The 27,878-nt window shown below is 42.4% G+C and overlaps 1 protein-coding gene across 4 annotated transcripts in view; it reads right to left on the reverse strand.

The window, feature by feature from the left end:
* The window catches only part of SLC1A3 (solute carrier family 1 member 3), a 326,416-nt gene that overhangs the window by 19,694 nt on the left and 278,844 nt on the right, over positions 1–27,878 (reverse strand). For 3 of the 4 annotated variants that reach the window (XM_029578718.1, XM_029578735.1, XM_029578710.1), the window contains 3 exons: positions 19,714–19,947; positions 12,254–12,448; positions 2,938–3,072 (listed from right to left, as the gene is read on the reverse strand). In XM_029578718.1, the coding sequence (XP_029434578.1) occupies positions 2,938–3,072; positions 12,254–12,448; positions 19,714–19,947 (564 nt within the window). The remainder of the gene's footprint in view (positions 1–2,937; positions 3,073–12,253; positions 12,449–19,713; positions 19,948–27,878) is intronic. The other variant, XM_029578727.1, reaches the window with a different exon arrangement.

Genomic DNA, 27,878 nt, shown 5'->3' on the forward strand with positions numbered 1-27,878 from the left:
TCTTATCTTAAAAAGCACTACTTATCTAGCTAAATAAGCTAGCCAGATAGGTCTTCAAATGCTAGTTATCCAGCTATCTTACTTATCTGGCTAAATAGAATTTTTCTTTTACTTATCTGGCTACCTTAGTCCTGGATTTATCAAAATGCGATAAGTATCGCATGTGATAGCAAAAGGGGTGTGGTTTATGCTAATTACCTATGTGAAGAGCTAAGTTAGTGCAAATTGTGATAACATTTTGAGACAAATGCCAGACCTGTTGTATTTCCTGCATACAACTGAGAGAGAGAGAGAGAGACTAGCCCTAATGTCCTCTCCCTAGATAGGCATTTATATCTCTATGGGAGGCCCACTTAGTAACTCGAGGTGAGGTTTAGGTATTAGTGTAGGGGGTTAGGGGCCACTTTGACATTCAATGTGAGACGTATGAACAGAACAGTGGTCTCCTATAAAGATTTGATGACCTTCGAAGTAAGGAAACTCTCTCCAAGATGAGATTTGTGCAAGGTTCTCTCAACCTAGCTTGATGGACACTCCACCTGAGTAACATCAAGCTAGGTGGAGAGAACATTGCACAAATCCCTTAACGCATGCGAAATCGTCTTAGCGCATTTTGATAAATGACCCCTGTAGTTAGCCAGATAAGTCTTAAAAAGCTCTATGTAGCCACATAAGTAGCGTTTTTTGAGACTTATATAAGTGGTGACTTTGCTGGCAGTTAGGTGGATATGTTAAAACTTATCTGGCTATGTTTAGATATGTGAGCATGTTGTAGGATAGATTTACACTTAGTTTACATCGTGCATGCGCATTTACATACACAATATAAATACATGCACATGAGCACACATCCCCTTTTACATGCGTATAAGGGTGCACGGGCATATGTTTTAAAGTTATCCTCCCTGTTTGTGGGTGGGGGGAAGGGGAGGCAAAATAGGGCATGTAAATTTTATTTTATTCCCCTTGACCTAAACATTCTTACAGAAATGCCTTTCTTAAATGCAGCTAACAGTACATGGGCTATGGCAGCCCTGCTTACTTTTAGCTGCATTTGAGGAAAGGAATTATCAGCCAGCTTATTCGTTTGAAAAAGTTGCAGCATTGGCACCACGCAAACACTTACATTTGGTAGTGCTTTAACAGTGTCCAATCATAATACTCCATGCTCCAAGTGTCACTCTTTAAACTTCCCACACACTGATGGGCAACGGTGTGTTCTCTTCTAATCTCTTGTGCCTATGTTGGGATTTTTTTTTCTTTTTTGCTAGACTTTTCTACTATGAAGGCTATTTGAAAATTATCCTCTATATCAGGACTTTCCATACTGTGAGCTGGAACTCCAAATGGGATCACAAAACCTTCAGCTCTTCAGGCACTTACAGCAGCAGCATTAGTAGTGGAAGTCAGCGTGGGACTTGTGAGCCAGCACGTACTCAAAGGTCCTGCTGTGGTCCTACCCTTATGAATTGTTAAACAGGAAGCCCTGTGTGAGGAGGGGTTGGGACTGCTGCAGGGCCTGTGAGTTTCCATTGGCTTATAGGTCACATGCTGATTTTCATTACTAATGTTGCTGTCACTTGCAAATTACTATCAGGCTCAGGACCAGCCATGAGGGGAGGAGAAAGCTAAGTGTGCACAGGCCGGTGGAGATTGCCACTGCTCCTCTCTCATCACCCAACACTGAACCTACCCAAGAGAAAAATATTTCCCTTGTCATCAACCTGTTAGGTCTTCTGACTAGTAGTCATCTACCTTTGGCCCCAGACCGAAAAAACCATTGTTGCTGCTATTTGGAGGAGGAACTATTTGAAAGGTGGGATCAGATGCAGGAGGGGGTTGAGGGTTGGATCGGATGAAGAGGGATTGGCTGAGGAGGGTGAAAGGGGGAATGACAGAAAATCAACTGCGGGATGTAAGAGAGGAGCTGGGGGAGAGAGTGAGGATGGAATGGGGTATGGTGTGAGGGGGGACGATAGAAGATTAAGGAAGAGCTTGGGGGTGAGGGAGGATCAGCTTGGGGGATGTAAAAAGAGCTGGATGGGGTGAGAGAAGCTGGGGGATGTAAGGCAGGATAAGCTGGAGGGAAGGCGGTTAAGAGAGGAGGTCCTCTGGAAAAGGAAGAGGAGATAAAAGATCAACTAGAATGGATGGAAGTTGACCGAAGGGATCAGCTGGAATGGAGGGAGAGTAAGAGCAGAGTGGTTGTTGGAGGGTGATCACACTTCTACTATTTGTTTTGGTTGTCTTCTGGGGTCATGTGAATTTTCAAGTGCTAAAATGGGGACAAATTGATTGAAAGTTTGGGAAGTTCTGTTCTATATGAAGATCTTTCTGATTCTTCTTCACCTACATTTTCCTTTGCCAATCTTAAACTTCTGATTTTGTCAATCCACCACATGTTTTTCTTCATACATTGGGGACCTTGGTCCCTTTTTGATAGCATGAATATTTCTAAATTCTCTGGTACGTTAATTCATCATGGCAATATCGTTTTGAGACAGGCATGTGCTGAAAAATATGTGTTGAGATCCAAAAGGTTTATCTGTTTCTTCCACTATTATGATATATGTTTCAATTACTGATAATTTATGTATTTCATGTATAGTTTACTTTTCATATATTTCATTTGACACTGTATATTTTATACCTCTTGGTTTTGCTATGTTTATGTACTCGATATTTTTATGCCTCATACATTGATTGCACAATTGCATTAAATTATTCAGTTCACAGTTTTATTTAAGTTTTGTGCAATCCCATTTCCCTATGATTTTTAATTTTCTTAATATTGTTCTTCAGCAGCACTGCATTTTCAGCAGACAAGTCTAACATTAGTACTGTCTCTAGAAATCCCTGAAGTGCACTAGAAATTTCAGTCCAATGTATTTTGCAATTCAGTTTCAAGCCATGAATAAGCTTGCATGAAATACTCACAAAAACCAATCAACTGCGATGATTAGAGTGATATCATCTGTTGGCAGCCCAACAGACGTGAGCACAATGACCATGGTGACCAGTCCAGCTTGAGGAATTCCAGCAGCCCCAATGCTAGCAGCAGTTGCAGTGATACTGTTAACAGAAAAAAGGGAACAGTTTCTCAAAAAAATTCTGTCTTTCTCTCTTTCTCTACATATATATACAAACAAATAGGGGGTAATTTTCAAACGCATTTACACTTGTAAATATAACTCCTATTGTTACAATTTTCAAAAGCCATTTACCTGCATAAAGTGCACTTACATGGGTAAGTCCTATGGACAATTCAATGGCATGTATTGTTGCAATTTTCAAAAGGCCACTTACAAGGATAAAGTGCATTTACATGTGTAAAACCCAATTTTAAGTATGTAAATGCTTTTTAAAATCAGGTCCATACTGTATACATACAGAATGCAGCATAGTCAGCATTATATAGGGTCCTGTTTAATAAGCATTTTATTTATAGGCATAAAATGGGAGAAAACCTTTACAAAAAGGCCCCTTAGATGTACAGTTTTAAATGGGGGATCGATGGACTTGCTAAAAAAAAGACTATATAAAGCCTGCCTTGCAGATCTGATTACTTTTCCTCTGAATTTTAGACAGAATGCTGTGATTCATGTTTTATTATCACACAAGGGTCAAAAAGTAAACAACCTCTTTGTCACAATAATGTAACATACACAAGAAGAGGACCTATTCAACAAATCTAAATATTTAGATTTTTGAAGATGATGAATTCCCTGTTGGGATATGGTTTGAACAATTGTGATTGATTGTATAAGCATTCTATTTGAAGGCTCTTCAAGAGTTGATGATATTAACAAACACACCCGTTGAAAAGCATTAGGGGAATATTGTCGGGGAATAGGTGTTTGTTGATTCTCAATGTTCAAGTCCATCCCTGAAGAAGCCTTTGAGATAAATCAGGCAAAACGAAGATCTTTGTTGGACTTTTTGGACTAACATCAGTTTGTTTCATAAAAAGCACTTTATATATCATTAGCATCTTATACATTATTAGCACTTTACATAAATTATTAAACATTAAAACATTTTGATTTGAACATTGGCATTGTATAATTACATTATTATATACATTGTATACAATATATTTCATGTTTATTGATGAAAATTGATTTTATGTGAGTATATGTGTGATGGATGAGTGTGTTAGATAAATTTTAATGTTAGATAGGTTATTGGTATATATGAATAAACAAATTCATTTGTTGAATAGGTCCTCTTCTTGTGATTCATGTTTTGACAGGAATAGTTCACTTTCAGCTGTATCTTTTCCAACCCTCTGGTTTGGAAAAGTGCAGACTATAGATGCAAACCTATTGATAATACATATGTTATCAGCAAAGATGAGTGAAAAAGTTTAGACCAAAACTGAAAACTGCATACATTTTGCTTTTGTGAGTTATTTGCAAAACAAAATTATCACTTCTGGAACCCGCGTATAAACTTAATTTTAATGTATCATTTATTCTGATTTTAATTTTGCATGATTTACTAATATTTTTTCATTAATTTTGCAAGACCATGCCAATTTTCAGAATCTTCACTTTTGTGATCTTAAGGTAAAAGTTTTCAAAAAGCAAAATCTCATTAAATTTATTTATCATACACTTAGAGGCTAATTTTCAACAGGACTTACATGCTTAAAACTAGATTTTAATCGGCTGATTTTAAAAGCCAGGCACACGTTAAAACCAGAACATATGCATGTGGCCGGGCCTTTCGCGCACCACAGGGATTTTCTAATGCCTGTAGCCATGCATGTATCTCCTGGTATACGCCAAAGATATGCGTGCAGAAAAAGGAGCGGACCGGGGGCAGGATCTGGGCGGGGCATGGGCTGGTGTGGGCGGGCCGGGACTGCACCATTAGGCACTGTCCCGATGAAGTGCGTGCCGGCAGCCAACTGACCCATCCAAGTTACTGCTGCTCTGGAGAGCAGGTAAGTATTTAAATAAAAAAAAAAGGTAGTTAGTGGGGTTTTAGGGGCTAGGGCGGATAGGGGAAAAGGGAGGTAGGTTAGCCAGGCGGTTTAGGAAGTATCCTCCCAGTCTGCTCCTTTATTGGAGCGGAATGGGAGGGAACAGTGGAAAGGGCCTATCATGTCACCACACATATTTACCGAAAACCCACCCTTATGTGTGTTCGATATAAAATTGGGCACGTATGTGCGTGCAGATAGTGGATTTATAACATGCATGCGTCAGCATGCGCAAGCTATAAAATCAGCGTGTCCATGTGCGCGCACCAGGAACTGTGCCACATGGATGCCAGTGCACGGGAATTAAAATTTCCCTTTATGTATGTAAATGGGTTCTTGAAAATTGCTTCAATTATATGCTGCTGTTATGCACATTAATTGTTTTGAAAATTAGCCCCTTAGTTGGGAAGGTGCAATACTGAATTTGGTTTGAATCTGCACAAGGATAAGAAATTATTTTGACTGAATACAGTTGAATGTAAAGTTTTTCAAACATTGCATGCTTTTGAAAATGCACAGTATTCATTGATTTTAAATTTCAGTTACTACTATTATCATGGACATAAAATGAATTGGAATAAATATATTTCTCAGATTTATCCATAGTGCAGTTTCAGTCTAGATAGATGGTACTTTAAAGCACAGAAATTACACTGAATATGCAGTTTAATTTTTTTGTGCTATAGGATCTCTAAAACAAAGAAATCTGTACTAAGTAGACTTAATCCTACAATCATTTCTTAATTTTACTAAAAGTACTATTAAATGAAATATGTATGTATGTATGTATTTATTTACATAAACTTGCATTCTGCTACTTCCACAACAAAAGTTCAGCATGGATCACAATAAGCAAATATTAATAAAATCATAAAACACATCATACAAAACCATTAAAAACATAAAATGATCACCATTTTAAAATCATGGATACACTTTCTTGAACAACTATGCCTTTAAACTTTTTCTAAAAAGTTTAATATCTTTCCCTTTAAGCCTTAGTGGAAGTGCATTACGTAGTTTAGGTCCTACATAAGTCAACGCCCTTTCCCAGGTCTTCTGCAACCTAAAATTCCCCAAGGCAGGTAAAGCCAATAACTTTGCTCCCAAAGATCATAACATACGTGATGGAGTGTACCATACAAAAGTACTGGTTACCACACAATGATTATTTGAATATAGCAATTTATGGATCACCACTAATATTCTAAATTGAGACCTCCGTTTAACTGGAAGCCAATGGAGAGATTTCATAACCGTATTTCACTGCTGTATCAACTATAAGGTCCATAATAAAGTACTCGGTAAGCCAACCAGTAATATACAACAATAGTCTAAGTGGCTTAATACCAAGGCTTGAGCCACAGTTCTAAATAAACCTGCCTTTAACATAAAACATAAAGGGGTATATTTTTAAAAACTGCGCGATCGCGTACTTTTGTTTGTGCAGCAGGCGCAAACAAAAGTACGCTGGATTTTATAAGATACGCGCATAGCCGCGTGTATCCTCTAAAATCCTGGATCAGCGCGCGCAAGGCTGCCGATTTTGGGCAGCCTTCCAGGCCAATAACACTCAACAGAAACAGCAAGGGCTGCTGAAACTCTGTCCTCACAGTCCTCTTCCTTAGTGCCCACAACCAGTCACTCACACACATATCCCCCCCAATTAGACCCCACGACCAGTCTCGGTCTCTCTCACACCAGTCATCTTCCTGATAAGTCTCTCTCTCACATACGCACATTAGTCATCTTCCTGACCAATCTCTCTCTCACACAGAAACACATCACCTCCCTGACAAGTCTCTCTCAATCACACTCATGGTCTCTTATATACAAGCTCTCAATCACACACAAATGCTCTCGCACCCATTCATACCAGCTCTCACCCAGGCACCGATTCACACCCACAAGCTCTCACCCAGGCTTCCATTCACACTCACATGCACAAGCTCTCACCCAAGCACCCATTCACATCAGCTCTCACCCAGGCTTCCATTCACACCCACACACACAAGCTCTCACCCAAGCACCCATTCACACAAGCTCTCACTCATGCATCCATTCACACCCACAGACACAAGCTCTCACCCAGGCACTCATTCACACACAGACACACAAGCTCTCACCCAGGCACTCATTCACACACAGACACACAAGCTCTCACCAAAAACTTCTTCTTCCTTCACTGCAGGGATGGGCTCCATTTCCGACGTGGCTTTACTCTGGTGGGCCTTCTTTTTTCGCCGCCATGGGAATGGACTCCTGTAGTGGCCTCGGTCGGAGTCGGGTTTCCTCTTCGCTGCCACGGAGATGGGCTCCCGTGGTGGCCTCAGTCGGGGTCGGGTTTCCTCTTCGCCGCCACGGGGGATGGGCTCCTGTGGTGGCCTCAGTCAGGGGTCAGGTTTCCTCTTCGCCGCCATGGGGATGGGCTCCTGTGGCGGCCTTACTTGGTTGGGGTCGAGTTTTCTTCTTCACCGCCATGGGAATGGGCTCCCATGGCGGCCTTGCTTCATCGGGGTAAGGTTTTCCTCTTCACCGCCACGGGAATGGGCTCTCGTGGTGGCCTTGCTTCGTCGGAGTTCAACACTGCTATTCCTCCCACCCCACCCCCGGGCTATGCGATGCCTGCCTCACCGGCCAATCAAAGGCTTCCTCCCTTCTTCCTACTCCCACTGGCAGGTAGAAGGAAGGAGGCTTCCGATTGGCCTGCGCGGGGGCAGGCAGAATGAAGGAGGCTTTCCATTGGGCAGTGGGGGTAGGAAGAAAGGAGGCTTCCAATTGGCCCGCAGGAGCTGGAAAAAGGGAGAAGGAAAGTACAACGGGGCAGTGGGACACCAGGAGACGCGACACACCGGTTGAGAAGCGCTGTTTTAGATGGATGGAAAGTAAAAAATCACCCAGAGTCTGTAGCTGATTCACAGATTGTCCTGGTGGATTATATAGGATACACAACGTCCAACTCAATATTCTTACTACCAATGCCCCTGACATTCTACCTTAATTGCTGCCTTATAAATAATAAGGATACCTCCCTCTCTTTTTACTGGGCGTTCATGTTCATAGCTGATTTAAATAATATATATCATGAGACTTCAACTATGTCTCAGTAATCATTACATTTTATAGAGAAGGACTTAACAATCTTAGGGAAAAGTGTTGGGAATAACCAAAGTTAAAAAAATAACCCAGTACTCTTCTCTAATTATTAAACCTTATCGACGCTGCACAACTGTAGATACTAGAAAATGACCATCATAATAGGCTTCCTCCTAAGGGCTTTCGCCTAATTCAACTCAGCCTTATGTGTAATCATAGGTCATTATTATTCAATCTCAAAAAAGGTTCTCACTATTGAGATACGTAAAGGAAAACATTTTTTTGAGTTTTTTCTTTGCAATTAAAATGTGAAGTCATTGGCTGTTTCTGCCTTCAAAAAAATCACTTATATATTATCACTTATAAAAAATCCATCACTTGGAACATTCCAACTTATCTTAAGATGCTTCACTATTTCAGTCCAAAGCCATAACGATGTTCTCAGTGCTGATGACCCGACACGGAGCCGTGTTTCGGACTGCTACTGCCATCTACCAGTCCTTCTTCAAGGGTAATACTTCTGCGTCGAAACAAATATTCATACTCAATTTTGCTAGTAAATCATGCATCTTAACCGACATTTAAAGTGGACAATAGTTCAAACAGAGCTAGCCATATACCTAAAAGTACTCACAGGTTTGTCGAACGTTTTAAAAAATGGCGCTTTAGCGTTTTCCAAATCATTTCCGGTACATACCCGGAACCCTCATTTAAATGGAAAAACTGACGTAATGAGACTCCTCCTACCTGTCAAAACCCAGGCTCAACTTTCAAATCAGGTGAGTGTATACCATTCAATGGAAGCGTTGAGTCCCGCCGGGGTGACAGTGTTCAATCTAAATATCCACTGTTGTTCTTTGATGTTAAGAACTTTGTTAATATCTCCTCCACGGGGATGAGGTGGAATTTTTTCTAAAATTCTCTAACGCAATGTGTTAAACGTATGCTGGAACTCTTTGTAATGCATTGCTACAGGAGGTGTCAGTTTCTCCGTAGTGATACAGCTGCGATGCTCTATTAGGCGTGTACGAATCATCCTCTTTGTTCTACCCACATAGCAGAGTCTACACGGGCATTCGATGAGATAGACAACGTGAGTAGACCGACAATCTGTGTAATGATGAGCAGTGTGCTTAAACCCTTTAGCATCTGTCCAGGTCTCACCAGTGATAGCTTGGGTATACACCGAACATCTGGTGCACGGCCAAGTACCATGTGGTAAAGTATCTTCAGATGGTTCGTATAAAAACGACTGCATCACTGTATCTCCGATATTTCGTCCATGACTGTAGGCAATAATAGGACAGTTTTCAAACAGATTATTATGTGGACGCAGAACAGCCCAATGTTGTTTTATAGAACGTGCAATGGCTCCTGCTCTATCGGAAAACGGGATTGTACAAACTAAAGGAGATTGATTTTCACTGGATTTGTCCAATAGTAGCCAGCAACGTTCTGCATTAGTAGCTCTTTTCCATGCTTTCTTGATATATCGAATCGGATACCCACGTTGTAACAGTCTCTTTGCTAATCTCTCCGCTTGTAATTGGAACTGATCTGGAGTACTGCATAATCGTTTGAGCCGTAAAAACTGTCCGATCGGCAAATTTTTTAACAAATGATGAGGGTGGAAGCTGGAATTATCCACATTCGTCGACGTAGTGCTACAGCCGTTTGTGTCTCAATCTAGATCTTTTTGCAAGGATACAAAACACATGCTGGGGAAATTGGATGAAATGGACAACGTGCAAGACACATTATTAGTCACAATGGATATCCAGGCATTGTACACGAGCATCCCTCAACGGGAGGCTCTTAACATCATCGAGATCACTTTAAATAAACGGGTACGGCCACATCGTATTCCCACTGCGTTTTTAATGCAATTGACAGAGATAGCCCTGTGTAACAACTTTTTTATGTTTCAACAAACGTGGTATAAGCAGATACATGGAACTGCTATGGGGGCCACCATGGCCCCCAGTTTAGCAAATCTGTACGTAGCACAGTTTGAGGAATCATACTTGTATGATGCCATGGAATTTCAAAATGTAACGCATTGGACTAGATATATTGATGACGTGTTCTTTTTGTGGCACGGTAATCAAGATACACTAATTCAATTTCATAGTTGGATAAACACATTGGATAGGTACTTACGGTTCATGATGACATATCATCATGCACAGATTGATTTTTTAGATATCCATATTTCAAAGAATGGAAACAAATTAGCTACTATGATTTTTCGTAAACTTTGTGAACGCAATACCCTTTCGGACAGTTTTTACGGCTCAAACGATTATGCAGTACTCCAGATCAGTTCCAATTACAAGCGGAGAGATTAGCAAAGAGACTGTTACAACGTGGGTATCCGATTCGATATATCAAGAAAGCATGGAAAAGAGCTACTAATGCAGAACATTGCTGGCTACTATTGGACAAATCCAGTGAAAATCAATCTCCTTTAGTTTGTACAATCCCGTTTTCCAATAGAGCAGGAGCCATTGCACGTTCTATAAAACAACATTGGGCTGTTCTGCGTCCACATAATAATCTGTTTGAAAACTGTCCTATTATTGCCTACAGTTGTGGACGAAATATCGGAGATACAGTGATGCAGTCGTTTTTATACGAACCATCTGAAGATACTTTACCACATGGTACTTGGCCGTGCACCGGATGTTCAGTGTGTACCCAAGCTATCACTGGTGAGACCTGGACAGATGCTAAAGGGTTTAAGCACACTGCTCATCATTACACAGATTGTCGGTCTACTCACGTTGTCTATCTCATCGAATGCCCGTGTAGACTCTGCTATGTGGGTAGAACAAAGAGGATGATTCGTACACGCCTAATAGAGCATCGCAGCTGTATCACTACGGAGAAACTGACAGCTCCTGTAGCAATGCATTGCAAAGAGTTCCAGCATACGTTTAACACATTGCGTTGGAGAATTTTAGAAAAAATTCCACCTCATCCCCGTGGAGGAGATATTAACAAAGTTCTTAACATCAAAGAACAACAGTGGATATTTAGATTGAACACTGTCACCCCGGCGGGACTCAACGCTTCCATTGAATGGTATACACTCACCTGATTTGAAAGTTGAGCCTGGGTTTTGACAGGTAGGAGGAGTCTCATTACGTCAGTTTTTCCATTTAAATGAGGGTTCCGAGTATGTACCGGAAATGATTTGGAAAACGCTAAAGCGCCATTTTTGAAAACGTTCGACAAACCTGTGAGTACTTTTAGGTATATGGCTAGCTCTGTTTGAACTATTGTCCACTTTAAATGTCGGTTAAGATGCATGATTTACTAGCAAAATTGAGTATGAATATTTGTTTCGACGCAGAAGTATTACCCTTGAAGAAGGACTGGTAGATGGCAGTAGCAGTCCGAAACACGGCTCCGTGTCGGGTCATCAGCACTGAGAACATCGTTATGGCTTTGGACTGAAATAGTGACGCATCTTAAGATAAGTTGGAATGTTCCAAATGATGGATTTTTTTATAAGTGATAATATATAAGTGATTTTTTTGAAGGCAGAAACAGCCAATGACTTCACATTTTAATTGCAAAGAAAAAACTCAAAATTTTTTTTTTCCTTTACGTATCTCAATACGTAACCTTTTTTGAGATTGAATAATAATGACCTATGATTACACATAAGGCCGAGTTGAATTAGGCGAAAGCCCTTACGAGGAAGCCTATTATGATGGTCATTTTCTAGTATCTACAGTTGTGCAGCGTCGATAAGGTTTAATAATTAGTGAAGAGTACTGGGTTATTCAGTAATCATTAATACATCAAGCCTATATTGGTTAATTATGTTAATTACAAAACTATCCTTTCCTCTAACTGATCTAGCATTCAGATAGCTATATTTAAAACAGGTATTATCTTTCATCACATTTTTCAATAAAATTTCCCTCCCTCACACAAATTCTAAAACTCTCTTGACTCGACAGTTCTTTCTATTTCCAGCCAGCCCCGCATATCACCCATGATTCAAAGTAATGAATTGAATTAATCATCATCCACATGGATGATAACACAATCCCCACAAAAACTGCCCTCATAATTCACTAATATCCAAACTTTACATATTAAGGGAAAAAAATTATATTATAATATTTTGGTAATGGTTTCAAAGAGTAAGTTTCTTACCTTATTGTGATGATCTGTCCAAAATTTAGGTCAAAGTTGTTGACTTGTGCAATGAATATTGCAGCCAACGCTTCATACAAAGCAGTACCATCCATATTAATTGTGGCACCAACTGGCAGCACAAATCTAGTAACACGTTTATCCACTCCATTATTCTCTTCCAAGCATTTAAATGTAATAGGAAGGGTTGCAGAACTGAAAAGATAATCATATAGGTTATAAATATGATCAACTGAAAACTCACATAAGTTGATTTCAGACTTATTTATCTTATAAGGCAAGGCCGGGGCACACTGGTGTGCCTTGAGAGAGTTCTTCTTGTGCCACAGTGCTCAGCCTGACAGCCTCAGAATGATCCATCTCTTGCACATTGCTTCAGCCCGCCCTCCTGTCCCCATGGCAACCAGACAATGCTGAGGAAGACCAGAGAGAAAGAGCGAGAGCAGGGAGCTGGCACAGCAGTGAATAGCAGAGAACAGCTTCTGCTCAAGCCCCTCCCTATCTGCTGCCTGGAGTACAGGGCTCTGTTTGCTTGGAGAGTCACTTCCCTAGGCCTTAGATTCTGTGCTGCAGAGTCTTGAGACTCAGATGACAGCAGAGTGAGGAGTCACCCAGAGATGATGCCAGTTGAGAATTTATTTGTGGGAAGGAAAGGGGGTAAGGGGAGAGGAGTTGAATGCTTGGGGGAGGAGGCATAGGATGCTGATATAGCACTGCTGCTCCAACTGGGTAGGGGAGGGGGAGCAGGAAGAGGATTGGAAGGACAACTGGGCAATATCAGGGCAGGGAGAAGCAGAGGAGAAAGAAAGTGAGAGAGGATCTGGTAAGAAGGAGAAGGAGGGAAAACCAGGAGGGGATAGAAGGTAATGAGAAGACTAGGGTCTCAGGGAGATGAACATGGGAGAAAGGCCCTTGGATAAGAGGCAAGGTGATGGAAAGGGAAAGAAGTCCTGGAATACTGAAAGAGAGAGAGAACCAGATACCTGGGAAGATAAAGATGAGGAAATGACTCCGAAATAGAGAGAGAAAGGAGATGAGAGAGGATCCCAAATTTGGGAGTGGGAGAATACTGGAAGATAATGAAGGAGAAAGGGAATGAGGAATGGAGGAGAGAGGAGAAAGAGGAGGAGGAATGAGGAAGGGAGAACATCAAGGGAAGAGAGAGTATTAAAATATCCACTCAAAAAATGAGACAAAGAAGAAAGAAGGATGACACCAAAGAGACAAGTGGAAATAAAAAAAAAAAAGAACAGAGAAGACCTGAGAAAGAGAAGGCACAATTAGCCAGAAAAGCAAGCTAGAGATATCAAAGGTTGGAAAATTTTATTGCCTGATAGAGAATATTAATAGCTCATTAGTATAAAATATACTGGGACACAGATTAAAGTCTCTGATCTGGATGTGTCTCCCACATAGAATTTACATGTTGGAAAGAACTGAATTTTGTTGGTGAATTTAGACTTTCTGATGCATAATTAATTCTCTTGTATGCATGAAATACGCACACAGGTGCGTGCTGGGGTCCCCTACCGCGTAACTTTACTTCTGCTATGGAGGATATGTAAGTAATAAAATAAAGAAATATAGATAGATTGGTGGGGTTTTAAAGGTAGGGGCTATCAGGGAAAACAGGAGGCTATTAAATAGGGGGGTTTGGAAGTCTGTCCCTTACCTGGACAAACTGGGAATGAACTGGAAATGGCGGTACATGTGTTTATTAAAATCCCCCCACTTATACAGTGGAAGCGGCATTTGTGTGCATTAGCGCACGCTCACTTAAAATTGTGCACGCACGTGTATGCGGTCAGTCTGTTTTATAACATTCGCGCATATACTTATGTGTGTTATAAAATAGCCGTGTCCCTGGACAAGGGGCTGACGAATACTTGCATATGTGCGCCTGCGTGCCTGTTTAAAAGTTACCGTCCCTAGGAGCAGTTCCCTTAACTTTGTGGCTAGTGGGAGAACACCCTTCACTTGCCAGTTCATCCTGTCAACAGACCCTAGTTTTCCAATGCTATGTGTTTACCTAGGATGGGGTTCGGGATTGTGGGGTTGTGTGAGGGTTCCACTTTCACTTATCACCCTCATTACTAACCAGGCAGCTCAAAAGCTGCTTCTGATATAGGAAAATTTGGTTCTTACCTGATAATTTTCGTTCCTGTAGTACCAAGGGTCAGTCCAGACTCTTGGGTTTATTCATCCGTGCCAGCAGGCAGAGACAGAGAAAGTACATAAGAACATAAGAAAATGCCATACTGGGTCAGACCAAGGGTCCATCAAGCCCAGCATCCTGTTTCCAACAGTGGCCAATCCAGGCCATAAGAACCTGGCAAGTACCCAAAAACTAAGTCTATTCCATGTAACCATTGCTAATGGCAGTGGCTATTCTCTAAGTGAACTTAATAGCAGGTAATGGACTTCTCCTCCAAGAACTTATCCAATCCTTTTTTAAACACAGCTATACTAACTGCACTAACCACATCCTCTGGCAACAAATTCCAGAGTTTAATTGTGCGTTGAGTAAAAAAGAACTTTCTCCGATTAGTTTTAAATGTGCCCCATGCTAACTTCATGGAGTGCCCCCTAGTCTTTCTACTATCCGAAAGAGTAAATAACCGATTCACATCTACCCGTTCTAGACCTCTCATGATTTTAAACACCTCTATCATATCCCCCCTCAGTCGTCTCTTCTCCAAGCTGAAAAGTCCTAACCTCTTTAGTCTTTCCTCATAGGGGAGTTGTTCCATTCCCCTTATCATTTTGGTAACCCTTCTCTGTACCTGACACTGTACCTGACACTGCTTTATATATCTTGATGCCACCTGCAGTTCCTCAGTATTAATCTGTACCTAAGCTAGATGCAAACAAACCATCATAAAATAAATTTGAATCTAAACTTGATAAACTTGATAACAAAAAACTTCTGATATTTGTAATGTACAACAGTTAAGCGGACGAGTCTTTACCCTCCACAATATCCGGGCGGGACTCTGGACTGATCCTTGGTACTACAGGAATGAAAATTATCAGGTAAGAACCAAATTCTCCTTTCCCTGTATGTACTGGATCAGTCCAGACTCCTGGGATGTACCAAAGCTTCCTAAACAGGATGGGATCTGGAGAGTCCCGATTGTAACACGCTTTCGCCAAAAGACCAAGACTCCGAATCTGCCACATCCAAGCGATAATGTCTTGCAAAAGTGTGCAGTGACTTCCAAGTCACTGCGCTACAAATCTCTTGTGGTGATACCAAGTGAGTCTCTGCCCAAGAGGCCAACTGAGATCGGGTGGAATGAGCCCTCAAGCCCTCCGGTACTGGTTTAACTTTGAGAATATAAGCTGATCCAATAGCTTCCTTAAGCCACTGGGCAATGGTGGTTTTGGAAGCTTGAAGACCCTTCTTCGGACCGCTCCATAAAACAAAAAGATGGTCAGATCGCTTAAATCCATTCGTGACCGTAAGATAGCGAAGCAATGCTCGGCAGACATCCAACAGCCTAAGCACACGAGCGTTTGGTTCAGATGCTGCCAAATCCGAAAAGGCCGGTAGCTCCACCAACTGATTAACATGAAAAGAAAATACTACCTTCAGGAGAAAAGATGGAACTGTCCATAAAGACAAACCTCCATCCGATATCTTAAGAAACGGATCATGACATGACAAAGCCTGCAAATCTGAAATTCTCCTTGCAGAGCAAAGGTTACCAAGAAGACCACCTTCAAATTGACATTTTTAAGAGTAGCCCTGTGAATAGGTTTAAAAGGAGCCTCACACAAACCTCAAAGTACCAGGCTGAGATTCCAAGGAGGACAAACTCTCCTCACCGGCGGACGCAAATTTTTGACACCTTGAATAAAATGGACCACGTCAGGATGAGAGGACAAGCGGTAAACATCCAGGTTTCCCCTCAAAGATGTCAAAGCTGCCACCTGAACTCTAAGAGAGTTGAAAGTAAGGCCCTTGGCCAAACCGTCCTGTAGGAAAGATAACACATGTGCCACGAAAGCGTGCAAGGCCTGAATCTGCTTCACCACACACCAGGACTCAAAAACCTTCCAGACTCGGATGTACGCCATTGAGGTGGATTCTGTTGAGATTGAAGAAGAGTAGTAATCACCTGTTCCGGATATCCTCTTGACCTTAAACACTTCCTTTCAAAAGCCATGCCGCTAGACAAAAGCGATCTCCCTGATCAGAAAATACGGGACCCTGACATAGTAGACCCTGACTGAATCGTAACGGCCCCTCGACTGCCAGGTTTATCAGATCTGTGAACCAAGGACAGCGTGGCCACTCCGGGGCCACTAACACTACCTCTCCTGGATGTCTCTCTATTCGCTGCAAGATCTTGCCCACTAGAGGCCAAGGAGGGAATACATATAGCAGAACTCCCCGAGGCCAGGGAAGGACCAGAGCATCTACACCCTCGGCGCTGTAGTCCCTGCGTCTGCTGAAGAACCGAGGAGTCTTTGCATTGTGATGCGTCACCATCAGATCGACCCGAGGACAGCCCCATTTCTCGCAAATGAGTTGCATCGCTGTGTCCGACAACTCCCATTCTCCTGGATCTAAGAGTGTGCGGCTGAGATAATCGACTTGTACATTCTCGTCTCCAGCAATATGAGACTCCGATATCTGGACTAAATGCTGTTCTGCCCACAGGATCAAGTCCTGAATTTCTAGTGACAGCGCATGGCTCCTGGTGCCTCCTTGTCTGTTTATGTAGGCTACTGTTGCCGCATTGTCCGAGAGAACTTGCACCGAATGTCCCTGAAGCAAAGGCTGAAAGGCAAGCAAAGCCAAACGTATCGCTCTGGCTTCCAAGCGATTGATAGACCACGATACCTCTACATTTGACCAGGTGCCCTGAGCAGCTTGACTCTGACAAACTCCTCCCCAACCAGAGAGACTTGCATCTGTGGTCAGAATCACCCAATCCAGAACCTCCAAGGATACCCCCTGCAGGAAGTTGGGTGTGTGTAGCTATCACAACAGACTGTCCTTGGTCACCAGAGGGAGAGGAACGGGCTGGTGATACTTTGCCGACAGTGGGCTCCACTGGGCCAGAAGCGCTCTCTGAAGGGGACGCATATGAGCAAAAGCCTACGGCACCAGCTCCAGGGTGGAAGTCATGGAACTGAGGACCTGTAACACATCCCAAGCTCTGGGGACTCGCAACTGCACTAATCGCTGAATTTGAGATTGTAGCTTGTGTACTCTCTCGGTTGTCAGAAAGACTCTGCCTTTGATGGTGTCGAACAACGCTCCCAGATACTCCAGGGTTTGGGATGGAATTAGGTGGCTCTTGGCTAGATTCACCACCCAGCCTAACGACTGCAAGGTCCGAAGTCCCGCTTGCACTTGAAGACCCTTGAAGACCTGCTGCCATGACCGCTGCCATGACCACCATAACTTTGGTAAAGATACGAGGTGCCGTGGCCAATCCAAATGGGAGCGCCTGAAACTGGAAGTGCTGCCCCAAAACCATAAACCTCAGGGTAGCATTGATGGTGCTGGGCAATGGGAATGTGAAGATACGCCTCCGTCAGATCCAACAAAGCCAGGAACTCCTGAGTGTGTAATGCTGCTATTACTGAGAATGTCGTTTCCATCAAAAAATGGGGAACCTTCAACGCTGCATTCACTCACTTCAAATCTAGAATAGGGCAAAAGGCTCCCTCCTTCTTTGGAATCACAAAGTAAATCGAATATCGCCCCGTTCGAAGCTCATCCGGAGGCACCGGAATCACTGCCCCCAAAAGCTGCAACCTGTGAAAAGTCTCCCGGACCACCCTGCAATTCTGCAGTGAGCCGCAGGGGGAGACTAGGAACAGGTTGTGTATGGGTCGAGCAAATTCTAAGGCGTAACCGTCTCTTATTACACTGAGTACCCACTGATCGGGGGGGGAGAGCCGACTCCTACCTGTTCCTACTCTGCTGCCCTTTCTTTCTTTTTTTTTTTTTTAATCTTTACTGCTCTAACAGCAGCCTCACTACAAGTTCCTTCTCCCAGCACTGAAAAGAGCTGTCCAGCTCAATTCAGCAAGTAAATTAAACTAGGAGAGGAAAGTGAGGAAAAAAAGACAAATTAAGGAGCCAAACACGTGAAAGGGTGGGATCTGGACCACCAGATGTACACCTCACCGTTACCTGGGAAGTGGGTGTACAAAAGGGCCGCCGACCCCCAGCCCCGTCCACCTCAACCAAACAGGGTAGGGGTTCCTCTCGAGGAAACCCCAACCCCTGGGAGGAAGGCTCAGAACCAATTCCAAAAAACAAAACCCAAAAAGACAAAATTACTGGACCAAACTGCAGATTTAAGCATCAGTCACCACTGCTGGAGACAGAGAAATACTGAGGGACTGCAGGTGGCATCAGGATATATAAAGCAGTGTCAGTTTTACTTTCTCTGTCTCCACCTGCTGGCACGGATGAATAAACTCAGGAGTCTGGACTGATCCGGTACATACAGGGAACGTTTGGTTTCAAATTTTAACCCTTACCACTGAGTTAAAAGAGAAAGTTCCTGCCATAATGTAATAGGAAATCCAGTTTATTTTGCTTGGATCCATATTTCCCTTCACTTCTTTACTGTACTCTGTCACACACCTAGAAAAGCATTTTAAAATCTCTAATAATGCAATACTTAAAGGTCCATATTCAGCCACTGGCAGGCTGGCTAGCAAAGATATCTGGATAAACTTATCTGGCTAACTATACACAGATATTCAGCTGGGTAGGCCTGCTACTAAATATCCTCATATAGCTTAAATATCCCTTGCTAGCTTAAAGTTTATCTGGCTAGCTATCCTAAAGTTATCCAGCTGTGTTATTTGGATTACACTGAAAATCTGCATTTATCCAGCTGACTTAAGCCAGATAGCCGGCTCTGCCCTGGAATGCTCCCATCCCGTCCTGGAGTTAGCTGGATAACTTTTTATTCAGATATCTGGCTAACTTGGGACCAGTCAACATAGCTGGATTTTCAAATCTCACTATTGGCCCGCTAAGTCTTAACTTAGCAGGACAAATGGTACTGAATATTGGCCTCTTCGAGGTCCATATTCATACACAGTCCTGCTAGCAAAGTTAGCCAGAAAAACTTATCCCACTAGTGAAACCGCACTATTGAATATAGCTGGCTAACTATAGCCGCCTAATTTTAGGACAGCTTATTGACCCGACCAGACGGATGTAGCTGGCTAAGTCATCCGGCTAACTCTGAATATTGGAGTTAGCCAGTTAATGCCCCTGGAACACCCGTAACGAAGCCGGCTAAATTCTAGCCATTTATTAGCGGGCTTGAATTTAGACGGATATGTGCCCAACTCTTCATTTAGCTGGCTATCTTCTGAGTTAGCTGGCTAACTGCTTGTGAATATGGACCTCTTATTGTTTAAAGTGTAGTATATCTTTCTCCAACTAAAAGCTTGATTTAAAGGATCATGTATCCCACCTTGAAGAAGTCCCCAGTGCAGTGATCAAAGCTTGTAGCAATCCTCCAATAAAAATCCAAGGGTTCTTGCGGGTTACCAGGAAGAAAAGAAGTGGTAGAACAAATACACCATGAATGAGCAAACCAATGATGACTGTGACAGTATACATCCCAAGCTGTCCACCAACAACACCCATATCTTCCATCTCAACGATTTTTCCAGCAATCAGAAAAAGGATGCCAAGTGGAGCATACCTACAAATGAACATATCATTTGGTACAAATTTAGGAGAAAAATTTTGCAAAACATGTTTGACTAATTAGAGATTCAGTATAGATAGTGATTGATGCTGTTTTTCTAACTAAAGAACACAGTCATAATTTAAACCAGTAGTTTCAAACAATCTAGCAGGTCTTGATTTCATGGCAAAGGGAACAAATTCAAAACTGCAAAAATAAAATATATAGACTTGTTGAAGACTATCAGCATATCCACACAAGTGTTCACAAAAAACACCCACTTTATCAAATAATAATAGTTATTACTGTTATAGAGATTCAATAGACTAATTTTTTAATCATTCATGTTTATTTATTTTACATATTATTAGGTCACCAAGGAGATGCAGGGAAATGAAAACAGTCCCAAGACTTCCAAATTATTTTAAACGAACGGTATTTTTATTCATCAAGTCGGCTACTCCATTGCTCAATCAACACAAATTCTTTCAAACACAGGGTCCCCCGACACATAAACATACAAAACAGCTTTGGGCTGTGAAAACGTCACAGATCTGACCGTTGATACGTACAAATCTCCCCATACACAATCCACTATTCAGTAAATTCCAACCCTTAACAACTTGTGTCCCTAATCCTGTTTAATGATTCTTTTTATTTATACTGCAACTTACTTGTATAGAACATAGAGAGGGTAATTTTATAACAACCTACATGACTTATGTGTTTCAAAAATTCATGTTAGGCCAATTTTCCAAGCAAACATTTATGCATAACTTTGCTTTGAAAATTATCCCTAAGAGCACGCACAAACTCACCTGCACAGTTATACCTGCTTTATGCAGTGCATACTTGTGCATGTTAATTTATGTATATACTTTTTTAAAATCAAAAGTATGCATGAAAATCCCGGCTCCACACCTCTGAGGCCTATTTTTTGTGCACATAAAAAGTATGCGCAAAATTGGGTTCTGTGCATGCTTTTACACATGCGCAACTCTCCCTGCAATTTTATAACAGGCCATTTATCTACATAAACCTATGATTTATACATGTACATAGTTCTGAAAATTACCTTCACAGAGGGCAATGTTCGAAGCCCTTATCAAGGTGGGATACACACTATCACAGTGTGTAAATCATGTAGAAATAGGTTCTTTGAAAATTGTCTACTCTGTATAAGGGCAAAAGTCATGGGCATAGTTCCACAATGTGCACACTTTTACCCACATTTTACGAGGCATTCCTGTGATGGGGGAGGGATGCAGGGGTTGCAATAATGCATTTTCAAAAGTATGTGGGTTGTTTTGGTTGGAAAAAGTACCCACAGGAAAAAGAGGTGGAAGTGTCTGTTGGTACTTTTGTCTTAGGCAATTTTTGAAAGTGAAAGTACACTTTAAAAAGAGGTGCAAAATCCATAGGTAAAATGTACCTGCAGGCTTTGTAGCTAAGCAGCCAGTATGAAAATTTCCCCCTACCATTTTACACAATCCTATAGAAGGAATTCACATACAATAACTGACAATCACATGCATCAACATCAATCAGAAAAGTCCAAAACCAAAAAAATCATATTTTATGAAAAAGACACATCTTCTCCCTTTTTTTAAATGTAGACTTTGCACACATGGAATGAATAATGGACAACAGTTCCTGCCACCACTGGTTCAAACTTTTGCAAAAGTTTCTTAGTGCAGGTGGTGAAGTCTAAATAAATAAATAATAAAAAAAATTAAACAAATAAATAAGTAAATAAGTATGTGTAATCCCTTCCTGGCTTGGATTCACCTTTTCAGCAGAGTGGGACAAGAAGCTAGGATTTCTACTTGCTGAGGTGGTTCTTGACTTAAAGGAAAGATAGCATCTTATGATGCCTCCACCCAGGAGGGTTTTTATTTACAGATGTATATCAGTAATTCTCTTGAGAATAATTATCAAACAGCACTTGGACAGGAAACCACAAAAGTGAAAAATAAAGGGGATGGTTAATATAGAAGTTAAAGAATCACAAAATTTAAACAATATATAAATCACATGCAGAAATATGACAATAAACACACTGTCCTCTTTCACCCCCCCAAAGAGTAACTGTATTGTTCCTGTGTTCATATCAATTTCCTATAGGAGGAATTATACAGCAAGCAAAACATAGAGCATGAGGCATTAATTGCATATTCTAGGCCTTTTATGAAACACAAAAAATAAAAACACACACAGAGGTAGGGCAATATATCTTCAGCCTGATCTTCACTTGAGGAGTTGTATTAGGATACAGTCCCTTCCTCAAGATTCCTGAGCTGCAAAGCCTTTCATTGTATCCAACTAACTAGAGCAGTGGGTATAAGAAACTTCCCCATGTTATGTGTCAAAGGAGGTTGAAATAAACAAGTAAACATCAACTGGAATGATGGACATCTGCTTTCTTGATTGAATCCAATATACCTCAGGGTGAACATGAATCACACACTTTCCTTCAAGATCCATATAGAACAAATGAGATGGTCAGCATCTCACACATCATCTGTAAGTTTGCAAATTGAAAATGGGGAATGCACTTAGTTACAATCAGAAACCTGTGCTTGCCCTATGATACTGTAGTACTGATTGTACTTACCTAATATGGAAATGTTTTGCCCACATAATGAAAATCCTAATGCTGAATAACAGCTGCTGAATTATCACAAGCTGCCATAAACCAACTAATCTCAAGAGTTTGGATATCCTTGTTGGAATGGTGCCGAAAGACATCCAAAGAGTCACAAGCAGTCAAACAGTGAGGAAATGGCAAACAGAGGACACTAGACTCTCTCTGTATATTCACGGTGTGGAAAACATGCCTGATGTCAATCAAGAATATCCTCATGACAGCAGAGGTAATTAGCAACATACTTGTGACTGCTTGCAAGGAGATGTGTCAGGTGTGAATTGGAGATTTTGCTACTGGGATTAGCATGGGTATTGGAGCAATTGAGCAGCTTCTTACAGGGATGGAGGCAGAATGGACCACCTGGAAGGCCCTAAATCACATCCATACCAAAGTCAGCAAGTCAAGACCTGACATGAAATGGGGATATTGTTATGGTCCTGGGCCGAGCCCGGGTCCTCCCACTCACCTCAAGGCTGGCCCGAGCCGCTGAGCCTCCTCCTCGGTCGGCAGGGCCCGATCCTTGCCCTGCTGCGGCGTTCCCTCCTTGAGGGAGATGCTGCCGGCCCAATGCATCTGGCTCCACCCTCTAGGCGCACGCACGCATGGGGGGGCCTCCAGATTTAAATGGGCCAGCGTGGGAGAATTCAGGACAGCCCTCCGATGACGTCAGACGCTGCAGGGGTATTTAAACCCTGCAGCTAGGCCTGTCCCATGCCTTGCAACAAGGTTCACTCTCCTTGAGAGCTACTAGTTGCTGCTTTCGTCTTCTGGGTATCGACCCTGGCTTCTGACTTCTGTCCAGCTTCTGACTTATGGCTTCTGACCTTGGCTTGGACTACTGGCTTCTGATTCCGGCTTCCGATTACTGGCTTCTGTCTTCAGCTTCTGACTTCTGACCTCGGCTTGGATTACTGGCTTCTGATTCCGGCTTCCGATTACTGATTCCTGTCTTCGGCTTCTGACTTCTGGCTTTTGACCTTGGCTTGGACTACTGGCTTCGGTTTCTGGCTGCGCTCCTCTGGTTCCTGACTCCTGCTCTCACCCAGGAGGCCCCCCCTAAGTCCAAGTGGCTCGGATCCTCATGAGCTCCTCTCGGGGGGACCACGGGCTTCCAGTAGTGAAGTTCCAGCTGGCCTCCTGGCTTCGGCCCTTCTCTTCTTGACCTTCATGAACTCCACTCCAGGCACCGGCTTTCAGGAGACCGCATGTAAGACCAAGCGGCTCGGGTCCTCACGGGCTCCTCCTGGGGGGACCTCGGGTTTCCAGTGGTGAAGATCCTTCGGGTCTCCTGCGCTGTGCCGCCTCCCGGCTACAACCGCCATGGTGGGCCTTCCCACAAGTGAGCTACATCTATTGCAGCCGGCTCAGGGTCCACGAATCCTAACAGATACACTACCAGACCTGACACTGAGGTGAGGACAGTCCCTGCATGATGTGGGATGACTCATGAGCACTGAAATATGCTCATCAAGGATAAGAAATATGACTTTGGTGGATGAATATGAGAAGAAGAAGTCTGGTGGGGTCAGATTTCTGTGTAATCGAGCTATTAGGTGATACAAATGATTTTCTGGGGGAAAAGCAGCTGCAAGATCAAATTTTCCAGCCTCTTAGAAAGGTGAATTTAGTTTCTTAGTAACTGTTCATCAGATTCTCTCTCAAACACCAGGTTGGTTTCTCATGGACAAGGTCATCTCCAAAAATCAAGAGTTTCAGACTATTTTGGTCTTTAAGGATGAGTGTTCTGGATGAGCATTCTCCTTTAGCTGCTACTATGATCTGATTAATTTTCAGTAGCTGTCCTTCAGCACCATGTATCCTGCTTCTTCTGAGTCTCAGCCCTAGTAAAAAGGCAAGGGATTAAATTGGTACAGAAATGTTGTTTCAGCAATTTTACAGTCATTTAGTCAGATAAAATGGTATTATCCCTGGTCTTGAACCAGAGTTTGTTTGGTTTAGGGCTGGTGTCTTCTGCACAGAGCCAGAGGCTAGCTCAAAGAGAGCTAATTTCAGATGGCAGATAGCCCGCTGTATGGCCTCACCCCTGAGGATCTGGATTGGTCCTCAGGGGATTCAAAATGAGTGCTGAAACACTTGGAAGATGTTCTCAGCATTTAGATGGCTAAGAGGCCAAAGGAAAGTTTGGGTTCCTGGAGAAAGACCCGTGAGCTCATTTCCTGGTGTGTATTTCTGTTATACTACGATGTTATGTCTGGAAGTCTTGTATCTTGTCTGTAAGTAGAAGTTTGTCTCTAGTCATGTTATATGCTGTTTTGAACAGGATTGTGAAGGGGCATATAGGAAAAAAACCCTAGAATACCTTAAAGGGCCAGCTCCAAAGAACTGGCCTGATCCACTTTAACCCTAATACAACAGGGAATCCTGGTCCTGGCTGGAGGCCCCTGGGAAAGGTGTACAACTAGCCAGGCCCAGGAGGGAAGAGGAGCCCAGGGGAGAGAAGGAAGCCTAGAGAAAGAGAACACTGCTGAATTGTAAGTTGTAATACTATATTTGTGTTGTTTAACTGTGAAGAATAGCAGAGTTGCTTTTTTATTTTCTTCTCACTAATAAAGAGGTTTGTGTAAGATTTCTGCCAGCGTCCAGTCTGAATCTGTTCTCTGGCTATTCTAAAATGCTTATGGTGCCATATACAGTATGGTGTCAGTTTGGGGATTTCTATGCTAAAGCTTTGCACATGCAGCTAAATCATGCCATAAGAAGAAAAAAAAAAGGGGAATTTGTTTCCTTCCATTACTTCTGATTTATTGGGCCTCATTGCAATGGCAGCCAAAAGTTTAATATACAAAAGAACAGCTAAGAATAGCAAAGCTGCTTTTGTTTGTTTTCATGTCACTAATAAAGAAGTTTATGCAAGATGTCTGCCAGATTCCAGCCTGAATCTGTCTTCTGGCTACTCTAAGAACGCTCACAGTGACATACGGATCTACTATGAAATGATTCAGACTGAATACCTGGACTGGAAGTAAGCCTTATCCATCTATGAATTACCTGTTAAGTTTACCTGCAGTGCACAAGTTAGAAACTGTTATTTTTTCACCGCTTCTAAATAAAACATGTATTGAGACACAATACATGTGTGCATGTGCTGCTGTGGCCTTTAGCCTGACACATGCTGAGAATCCCTTACTCTGCTTCCAGCTTTTGCAACCAGCTGGCCAGAGGAAAAGTGTGCAACTTAGCTTGATGGACTCTCTACCTGGGTAACATCAAGCTAGGTTGAGAGAACATTGCACAAATCTCATCTTTGAGGGTCATCAAATCTTCACACGAGAGCACTGTTCTGTTCGTACATCTCACTTTGAATGTTTGAATGTCAAAGTGGCCCCTAACCCCCTACACTAATACCTAAACCTCACCTTGAGTTACTAGGTGGGCCTCCCACAGAGATATAAATACCTATCTAGGGTGAGGGCATTATGCCTAGATTTTCTCTCTCGTTCTCTCACTCACATAGCATTTTGATAAATGACCCCCTTAGACACTAAACTGCAACCAGAGTTACTTTTCAACACTGCCTAAAGAATGTGCCACATCCTGCAAGCTGTTATGCTTTGAAGCTATGCAGCAATCCTGATTATAATCCAGTCCTTGATTTATGCTGGAATAAAGAACTAGGATTTCAAGTTTTCATAGATTGTGATATACAGCTTATTTTCAAAGACTTCCTTCTGCCCTGCCACTATATCCTGAATTGAAACCTTGGGATTTGGGGATGATGCCTTTCCTGTATACCTATCAAACCGGGTCATTCATCAAAATGCGTTATGGCATTAAAACATATGTCAAAGCATTAACGCATGTGATAATAATGCTACTGCACAGTGCAAATGCAAATTTTTGAAAGAGTTGGGATCAGGGAGGAGTTTGGGCAGGATTTATGAAAATGAGGGGCAATATCGCACCGTGTGATAGTATAACGCATGCTATCACATAGTTTTAATGCTGGAAAGAACTACACCTTTTTTCCTGATGTTAAGCTGTGTGATATGCCCAAATAGCTGAAACACAATTCATGATAAATTTTTAGAATTGCGTTTTGGCCATTTCTGGGCTTAGGAAGGGAGAAGGGAGAAGGGGAAGGGGAGAAGGAGAGGAGTGGAGTGAAGTAGAGTGGAGTAGAGAGAGAGAGAGCCTTTGGGGAGGCCCTCACAGTGTGCAACTCTTTATATCTCTATAGGATGGCCATCTACTAGCTCGAGTTGAGGTGTTGATGGTGGTTTAGGGGCCAGTTTCTCTTGTAGAGTGAGATGTATTAAGCTAGGGTGAGAGAACATAATAGTAATGGCATCTTTGTGAGACTTTCCTCACTCCAAATGATGTCAAATCTTTACCGAGGAGTACTGTGCTGTTCATACGTCTCACCCTACAAGAGAAACTGGCCCCTAAGAACATAAGAAAATGCCATACTGGGTCCCTAAACCACCACCAACACCTCACCTTGAGCTATTAGATGACCTTTTTATACAGGCCGATACAGTACCGATTGGTAAAAAATGTGCGTATGTCTCCCACGCCCGCTTCTTTAACGCACGCACAACTCGTTTTTTTATACGTGCAATTCTGTATTCTAATAAGACACTAATCAAAGCAGCGCCAAAAGTGCGCATGGAGCTCGGAAAAGCAGCGTCCATAATACTACTGATTTTACTGTATAAGACGTCTATACAGCATCCCAGGTAGGCTGGACAATGCGTCGAACTTCAATACATGTCATATTTCTAGTGAACAGGAGCTTTCAATTCCAAATGTTATGTTTTCAAAGGTTTTCATGGATCTTGCCAAATATCATTGTTCCCCCACCGTGACTTCATTGCCACGTCATAATTCTGCCTTGGATGTGTATATAAATTGCTGCTCGGAGTAAGACTGTTCCTTTTGTATTTGGGTCGGGTCAGGATCATACAGACCGGTTTGAACTGGTGCTTTTGATATCAAACGGAAGATCTAAAACATCGGCATCCCTTTACTCTGAACAGGTAAGAGATGAAGTCATGGAATCTTCTGTGTATTAGTGGCAGCCGGTGGCCCGAGAGAGGGCGATCACTCCTGGGACCCCCGCTGGAGCACCAGGGACTTTCGGCAAGTCTTGGGGGGGGGGGGGGGGGGGGTCGGACAACATTATTAGCCAGATAGACTAGGGAAAGGCATTGCTGTTCCTTGGGAGCAACAAGAAATATCTGCTTTTTGGGATCTGCCAGGTACTAGTGATCTGGATTTGCCACTGTCAGGATGCTGGACTCAGTCCACCTTGGTCTTACCTAGTATTGCATTTCTTAAT

The sequence above is a fragment of the Rhinatrema bivittatum genome, chromosome 1 (genome assembly GCF_901001135.1).
Source record: "Rhinatrema bivittatum chromosome 1, aRhiBiv1.1, whole genome shotgun sequence".
Classification (NCBI taxonomy): domain Eukaryota; kingdom Metazoa; phylum Chordata; class Amphibia; order Gymnophiona; family Rhinatrematidae; genus Rhinatrema; species Rhinatrema bivittatum.